The 8,629-nt window shown below is 43.4% G+C and overlaps 1 protein-coding gene across 3 annotated transcripts in view; it reads left to right on the top strand.

Moving 5' to 3' along the window:
- The window catches only part of RORA (RAR related orphan receptor A), a 725,852-nt gene that overhangs the window by 620,584 nt on the left and 96,639 nt on the right, over positions 1-8,629 (top strand). The window contains exon 1 of one of the 3 annotated variants that reach the window (XM_040493367.1): positions 200-326. The exons of the other annotated variants lie outside the window; for them this stretch is intronic. Within the exon in view, the coding sequence (XP_040349301.1) occupies positions 296-326 (31 nt within the window). The 5' untranslated portion in view covers positions 200-295. Of the gene's footprint in view, positions 1-199; positions 327-8,629 lie in introns of those variants that run through there. 3 annotated transcript variants of the gene reach the window in all.

The raw sequence follows: 8,629 nt of genomic DNA, 5'->3' as shown, positions 1-8,629 counted from the left end.
AGCCGCCGCCGCTCACCTGCCCGCGGGGGCGGGGCGGGGCGCGGCGCTGGGGCGCGCCTGCCTCCAGCCTCCCGCCTCCCGCCCGGGGAGGAAGCGGAGGGGCGCGGTGTAAACAGAGCGGCGGCCGTGATGTCAGCCGGTCACATGGAGCCTCTTATGGCTCGGGATGGCTCTCGGCGGGCGGGCAGCTGCGGCAGCTGCTGCTGTGGCTCGGGCGGCGGCGGCGCGGCGGCGGCAGAGGGGGCTCCGGGGTCGGACCATCGGCTCTCCCTGCGCTCTCCGCACCGCGGCTTAAATGATGTATTTTGTGATCGCAGCGATGAAAGGTGAGCCGGGAGCCCCGCCGGGGCCGGGTGGGCTGGCTGCTCCGGGGGGCGGGGAGGAGGGCGCGCAGGGGGAGGGGTGGGCGCGCCTGCCCGAGCGCACGTACTGCCCCGGGCTGGGCGCCGGAGCCCCGCCAGGGCCTTCTGGGCCACAGCAGCGGCGCCACCTGAGCCCGGCCGCGGGATCAGCCTGCCTCCTGTAGGGGGCAAAGGCGCACGGGCTGGACCCCCCTCTTCCGCCCCCTCTGACTCCTGTCAGCCGCCCAGGTCCGCCTGGCACCCGGCGGGGCTCTCGGAAGAAAGTTTGCTGGGAGTCGCGGCGCTTCTGGAAGGGAGGGTAGGATCTGGGGAGCTCGGAGGAAGCCGGGGACGCCCGCGGTCGGTCCCCAGGGCCCGCACCCCAGACAGCTCCGGCCTACGTAGGGAAGGCGCTGCGGCCGGGCCGGGCCGTGCGCGCGCGCGGGGACGCGATGTCATCCCTGGGGACTGGTCAGCGCCCCAGGCCTTGCGCCCTCCCCCCGTGGCGGCCCGAAGGCCCCGAGCGGCCGCGGGCCGGGAAAGTGCGGCCGTTTTCACTCTGCGTCCCGGCGCGGCTACTTACGAAAGCGCCCGGGCCCGAGCGAGACGGGCTTCTCGAGCGTGCCAAGACTCTCCCGGCTGCCGCCCGCAGCCGCAGCGCACCCCCACTGGATATTTTGCGTTGTGGAATGGACGTGGGGAGGCAACCCTGCCCACAGGAGTCGCGGGCAGCGGTGGACGTTAGACCGCGGTGAGGGCCGACCCGCGCGTGTTGGTCGCGGTCAAGTCTCCCCGTCCGGCCTTCCGCCCAGATCAGGATTCCTTAGCAGGCTGGTGGGGGATGGCAGGGGGGACTAGTTGAAGAGAGGATCGATTCGAGGTGTTCCCAGGTGAGGAGGAGAGAAACCGAGGCAAGTTAGGGAAGTTTCTAATGAGAAAGCCAAAGTTTGGAGGTGTGCAGGAAGTCGCCTGTGTGGCCCGGAGGAACCGAGCCACGCTGTTAGGACTCTTGCAAACAGCCCTGGAGAAACTCAGCCAGCAGCACGCTGCCCGCTTGTGCGCCAGCAGGTTCCTCCGGGAGATAATCTGCCCGAGCGGCTTCGCGGACCCGGCCTCTGCGAGTGGGGATTTAGAACCCCATCTGCTTGCGGCGCACAGGGAGCCCCTAATGCGCCGCGTTTTTGCAGACCCGGACCGTCCTGCGGGTTCTGCCCATCCGTGCGGGCGCCCGGAGCTCCTTAAACGTTCAGTGGGTTGAGGTTTTGTTGCAGTCCAGGATGAAGGACACTAGTTCGGTGTCTGTGCTGCGTTTACTTTCGGATCACCGAGCTTTGCCTTTCTCCACTAGAGATTGGGTGGCATCTCTTTCATTAATTATTAACAGGCCGAAACGTGCTGGACACTAAGATGAGCTGCTTGAGATGAAATCTTTCTATACGACGTACCCACAGCAAATTTTCTGTCTTTCCCTTGTGGCTTTCGGAAAACGGGATTTAATCATTTTTGGAATATGCAGCGGGTAAACGAGGGAAAACCTCCTTGTGTTACACGTTCTTAAGCATCTTAAAATCATCTTGTAAAGAAAAAATGTCAAGTTTTTCTCTATGCCCCTCCCCTCCCCCTCAAAAAAACTTTTATGCTATTCCCTTAGTTTGATTAATCCTCTAAGAATAAAACGACCCAAATAGCTTTTGTAGTTAAGATATTTTCTTCCTTTTTTTTTTTTTTTCTTTAAGCTATAAAATAGATTTTGTTGCTTGGAAGATGTCAATGCCAGTCTTTATCCATTTTATGTAGTATAATTTGTGTTGATTGAGGGAAGGGTGAAAAGCTAAGACTGTTTCCCCTAATGAACAGTAACTACCAAACAATTAGTAAGGAAAGTATGTTTTAATATTTTAATTTAATGTGATGCTCTCAGTACATACAATTTTGCTTTTGTAGCTCTAGTACAAAGTCGAGTACTATCCCTTGCTAATATAATCATGAGAATCACACAGCCATCATTCCCCAAAAGCTCTAGCCCACACATTTGTCTTGGAGTGACCTCTGGCTGCCATTAGATAATAGATTCATAGTAATGTGCTTTGAGAAAAGTAGCTCAGTACTGGCGATGCAGTTTTCCTATAAGCGTGAGAGAGAGAGAGAGAGAGAGAGAGAGAGAGAGAGAAATAGAATGCATCTGGACAATTAGAATATTTCATTTCCAATATCATAACATCCTGTGTTTTAATGGGATTATCTTGCTTTGGTGCAAATTTAAACAGACGAAGTAGTTTGTGGGAAAATGAGGAATGCTGTAAATGTTTCCATATCAGATTTAAGGGGAAAAAAACTGGCCCAGAATCATATTAAATACTTCCCTACTGCCTCTCATTTTTAATAGTTAAATTGGTTCCATATGTAAGAGAGTTTGTATAATTAGATTTTTCATGCAAAACAGAAATACTCTTTACAGTATAGCTTTTTGGTACGTGTATGCATGTGGACGAGGGGAGGAGAAAACAAGCGACCATAAAAGAAAAACATTCTCTTTGTTGGCTGATTACTTGTGTTTTTTAAACATCGTTAAGTCAGGCCCTTTGAACTCACCAAGGAAGAAAATCCTCGCCTCTGTGTTAGTTGTCAAGTAAGTTTAAGCTTAAAGTGGTTTCATGCTTAGAAGTAATACATCTTCCTTTGAGCCATTCTCGTCTCATCCTTCAGTTTTGTTTTTGTTTAATTAACAACAAAATTCCAGTACCCTTTGGATTGCTTCTCGGGCAAACAGAGCCGGCGATAACATTTGTAATCAGGGGAGCACTAGTTCTGCTCATCAGAAAAGTGCATTGGCCAAATGTCCGGCGGCAGCCGAGCGCTGAAAGGAAATGCAAGGACTTCATCAGTTTCCGTAGATTATATACCCCTTAGCTTCTTGAGGGCTCAGCCTGTGCTCATGTAAATGGAGTTAGAGTGAAGGGAGAGGCTTAAAGGGAATTTCTGTCCCATAATAGATTCTTCCCCCAGCACAATTCATGTGCAAAATGCAAACTTCACCTTACTGCTTTGAAAATACTTCAGGTGTTGGTGATGAGTAGTATTTCCAACTCCAATAAATTTGATTTCATAGTTTTGAAGAATGTGGCCTTTCTTTTTACCAAATGAAATGTGAATTTTATCCCTGGTCTTATTGCAAGCGCCCTATCAATGACACCTTTAGCAGGGATTTTTGTCCCATTTTTGTGACCTTTGATGGGTAGGATTGGGAGAAGGGTGATGGCTAGATCTTGAAAAGAGAAAATGTAAATGGCCGCTCCACGGAGCAGAGTTGATCGGGCAAAGAGGGGTCAGTTCTTTTAAAGACAAAGAGGATCTCTGAATCCATTTGTTCATAGGGGTTGGGAGGGTGGGGGGGGGGGGCAAAGCTCAGACCCTCTATGAAGTAGAGAATATTTTTAAAGCACCATTTTCTTGAGCAGCCTCTTAATTTTATATCAGTCACTTCACTTGAAATGCAAAGTAACATCATACTCAAGTAAACCACTTTGCTCTCAATTTGAGTTGAGTACCATGTAATTTCTTTAAAGCTGCCCAGTTACAAAATAATTTCTAAATGGAAATAATCTGATAGATACATAGATAGATAAATGAATATGATTTAAATCTTAGAGAGTATTTTATAACTAGTAGATAAATTAGTAAATATATAGTAATAGTTGTCACTAGACTCCTTTTTCTCTCACCTTTCCCTTCCAGTCAAGTGAATCACAATGAAATGGATGAGATCAGCAAGTAGATAATTGCAAAGCACCTGCACTAGCACCCAGCCGCTTTGTAATTTGCTCATGGGCATTGAAGGAAATAATATTTACAAATGGCCATTTACTGGGAGAAAAAGTTACTAGATACATGGGTAGATAGATCTGCAGAGGTGGAGTTGGAGTTCAGTTTTCTGAAAATTCTCTTAAATTATTTTAGTCATCAAAAAAACCCATCGTATGGAACAAATCTAAGAATACTTTGTCATAGAAATGTTTTGATGCATTCTAAATATTCCCAGTCCTTATTAGTAAGAACTCAAGGTTGCTTTAATCTACATAGTTCATATTTAGTAAGTTTTAGAACCATAGAATCTCAGAATCAGCAGCATAAAATCATGCTTTATGTTTCTCTACTTAAAAAAAAATAACTTGGAAAGACCCACCAGTGACAACACAGGTATGAATTAACATTTAATATTATCTCCAAGACTATATGCTGACTCTCTGAGGAATGATTTGTAAGTTTCCTCTCCCTACTTATAGATCCTCCACTGAGGATACCTCCCTTCCACCCCAACCTTTGAGTCATGGCCTTAGAGATTCTTGGAGCTTTCTTTATTTGTTGGTATTGTGTGTGACGTGATGCATGCTTTTTCAGTTAAATTGTCAGAGTGTTATGTCCAAAGAGGTCTAAATAGATAGTAGCATATGATTAGCCCATGCGCAAAATGCAGGAAGGCAGTTGTAAACGTTTGTATCTGGATTTTCTTTTCAAAGTGACATTTGTTGGGGTGCCTGGCTGGCTTAGTCGGTAGAGCATGAGACTCTTGATTTTAGGGTTGTGAGTTCAAGCCCCATGTTGGGTGCTGAGCCTATTTAAAAAATAAAAACAAAAAAAATAATAAAAATAAAGTGACATTTGTCAGCCCTCATCATATTATAAGGCGGTAATGTGATAATTTAAAAATCTTTGCTCCCGTTAGTATAAAAAGTGATGTTAGAACCTATTCCATACGTTTGCCGGTGATTTCGTTTTTTGACTTTTATTGCCTCTGAAGTTTACTAGGCATTTCATAAATAAATAGATGGATGATGTTAACCTGTATTTGTTTTGTGCTTTATGTTTTACAAACATTCTTCTGTCACTTAATCCTCCATGGAAAGTCACTGATACTCATGGTGTTTGGTTGAAAAAATGAAGCTCATAGAGGTTATGTGCTGTGGCCAAGCACTTCCGGCGGATAAATGGTAAAGCAAGGGCTAGAGCCCTAATTTCTACTATTTTCATGCTGCCTCCCCTGGAGGAAGCTGTAAAAATGTCCTGGATATAACTTTGTCTCTAGTTAGTGAAAATTATAACTCTGGCATTTATAAGAGGAAAAAAATAGATTCAATTATGTAATGCTTTGCTGAGCCTAATATCTTTAAATTACTATTTAATAAAATCAATTTGGTACAAATGGGGTTATTCTTATTTGCTCGTCATTAGCTCTCTTCATCCATGATTTTCATTAAGTCTACTTGTTGTAAGAGGATCTGGGTGAAATGTAAGCATTACCTTTGTAAAGAATACAGAATACTATGAAACGCAGCTAACCTATCTCCATTATGAGAGAATCGAGCTAGAGATTTACCTATATGTGTTCCACTTATCTTTAGGCAAAGGGAGCATTTACAAATGCATCTTCTAATTTTAATATGCCTTTATGTAGAAAGCTGATGAATCCTTGGGCTGGTGAGTGTTGTCCTGGTTGTTTCCATAACAGCTGAAGGGCATGATTGTGGACCTAACTCTTGAGAAATCTGTTGTCTTTTAGGAAATCACAGGAGAGTAAAAGTTTCCAAGTGGATAGATCTGCAAAAGCTCATTTCTTACTTGATGGGTGTTTACTTTTCTGGTGACTGGACTGAGATGTGTTTGTCTGAAAGCAAATAAACATTATTTCATAGAGTCTTGAGGGGAGAAGAAACTTTAAAAGTCATTCAGTTACAGGTCCTATTGGCATTTGGTTCTTCTCCACACACAGCATTCCTGCTAAATGGTTGTCTGGTTATGCCCGAACACCTCTTATGACAGGAAACTCCCAATTGTTAGAGGTAGCTTATTCCATCTTGAATTAGAAAATTCTTCCTATATCAAGCATAAATCTCTCCTTTGTATTTTTAATCCCTTGATTATGACCCTTTCTTTTGGGACTGTGGAGAGCACATTTAACCCGTCTTTCAGGTGAAAGATTGTCAGCTATTTGAAGACTAGAAGTGTGAAACACACACATACACACAGCTCTAATCCTTAATCTTTGCTGTCCCCTGCTCCCCTCATTCACAGTAGGTCTTCCTGCAACCTTAATCAATTTCTTCCTCAAGCATACTTAAATTTGTCTAAAACCTCTTGACATTTTGCTACCAAAAGTGGAACCCGAGTACTAGTTGTGTTATGACTGACTCAGCACTTAACCACATAGTAAAGACTAAAGACTTGTTAATTTTGTTTTAAAATTTTTGAAGATACACAGGCTAGGCTGTAACTTTAGGCCATCGCATGACCGGTCCCTGTGATATTGTTGTAATGTGTGAAAGTAGATTTTTGACCTGTTCAGAAATGCCTTTAGATGAGCTGAAGTTGATTATTAAATATCTAGGAAAACCAAAGATATTCCAAAAATAATTAATGGAACATAGAAGCATTGTGAGGTGTTTTTCTCCAAAGTAGTGTCAGAGCTGAGATAAGGCTGCCCTCTAGTGGTTACCTATTCACGGAAAGCTAAAAGCGTAATGGTGCCATTGAATTTCCCATCAGGCTAGTGGAGAGGGTCAAAGGTTGAAATTATTTTCTCAGTTGCTGTGGGGCATTCTTCATCAGATTCCAAAGTGTAATTCATTGTTTTAAATGGTTATTAGAGATGTATCTGTGGGGGAGATAATGAATTTCACAAGTTTGCTTGGGAGATAATAAAGGGAAGTTTTAAAGCTGAATTAGGAAATTTTGTTTGGCTCCATAGTAAATTTTAAAATGTAAATGAGATTTGGTTTGTGAATAAACAATTATTATGACCTTTATGGTAATCCTTGTAATTTTTTTTTTTTTTAGTTTCAACCTTAATTCTATTCCTCGACCGTCAAATAAAATTTCAAAAGAGACTGTCATTTTTTTTTAAAAAATTTAATGTTTATTTTTGAGAAAGAGACAGAGTGCAAGTGGGGGGAGGGACGGAGAGAGAGGGAAACACAGAATCTGAAGCAGCTCCAGGCTCTTCAGATCCCAAAAGAGATCGTCGTTTTGATCAGCATTCTCCCCTTTTAAATCTAGAGCTTTTTTTTTTTTTCCAAAAAAGATAAACATTTAGAAATAAGCAAACTATTGGAGTTTTGGGCAATAAAACAATTTTATTTTTTTTATTTTTTTTTTATTTTTTTTTATTTATTTTTTTTTTAAATTTTTTTTTTCAACGTTTATTTATTTTTTGGGACAGAGAGAGACAGAGCATGAACAGGGGAGGGGCAGAGAGAGAGAGGGAGACACAGAATCAGAAACAGGCTCCAGGCTCTGAGCCATCAGCCCAGAGCCCGACGCGGGGCTCGAACTCACGGACCGCGAGATCGTGACCTGGCTGAAGTCGGACGCTTAACCGACTGCGCCACCCAGGCGCCCCAATAAAACAATTTTAAACATGGATGCAAAACTATTAACCACTTGATTTGTGAAGACTTGTGGTTAGATCACTTGGTTCACATAAGTGTAAGCAGTTTGCCCAAAATATAGAGTATATGTTATGCAGGACTTTTAGAATATTATATAGAGCTTATGCTTTAAAACAATGGAAGTATGGGGCGCCTGGGTGGCGCAGTTGGTTAAGCGTCTGACTTCAGCCAGGTCACGATCTCGCGGTCCGTGAGTTCGAGCCCCACGTCGGGCTCTGGGCTGATGGCTCAGAGCCTGGAGCCTGTTTCTGATTCTGTGTCTCCCTCTCTCTCTGCCCCTCCCCCGTTCATGCTCTGTCTCTCTCTGTCCCAAAAAATAAATAAATGTTGAAAAAAAAATTAAAATAAATAAATAAATAAAAATAAATAAATAAAACAATGGAAGTAAAAATATGTCTGTGTAATTTTTTAGGATAATAGGTAATACAAGTGAATTGTGGGCTCAGATTTTGGTGGTTTATCAAGTGTGAAACAATCGTAAAACAATCTGATACTTATGTTGGAATCAGAAATAAGTATTGATCCTTAAATATCATGTAAGGAAATGATGCCTTGCAGAAAGAAGCATGAGATACAGGCTTATATGAATGTTGCATTGCTCAAGAAGTCAAGGCTTCAGAGCTGAGCTGAAAACCAGGATAATAATAATGACAGGTAATCACCAAGATTCTCAAGGGTAACAGGGCTCATTTGTTCCTACTGGAAAGGTGCAATTGTATCTTTATGTGAAAAACAAGGAGGGAGGAGAAAAAGCAAGGAAAACCTACCGTTTAAACTTTTCCATCATAGAAATAAGATAGTGGCTTGGAAGTAAAGACTTGTGGTTAGGTTTCAGATCAGTTATTG

This window comes from Herpailurus yagouaroundi, unplaced genomic scaffold (genome assembly GCF_014898765.1).
Source record: "Herpailurus yagouaroundi ecotype Mexico unplaced genomic scaffold, PumYag 184, whole genome shotgun sequence".
In the NCBI taxonomy this organism is placed as follows: Eukaryota; Metazoa; Chordata; class Mammalia; order Carnivora; family Felidae; genus Herpailurus; species Herpailurus yagouaroundi.
Note: the sequence above shows the minus strand (reverse complement) of the source record. Positions and strands in the feature narration are given on the sequence as shown.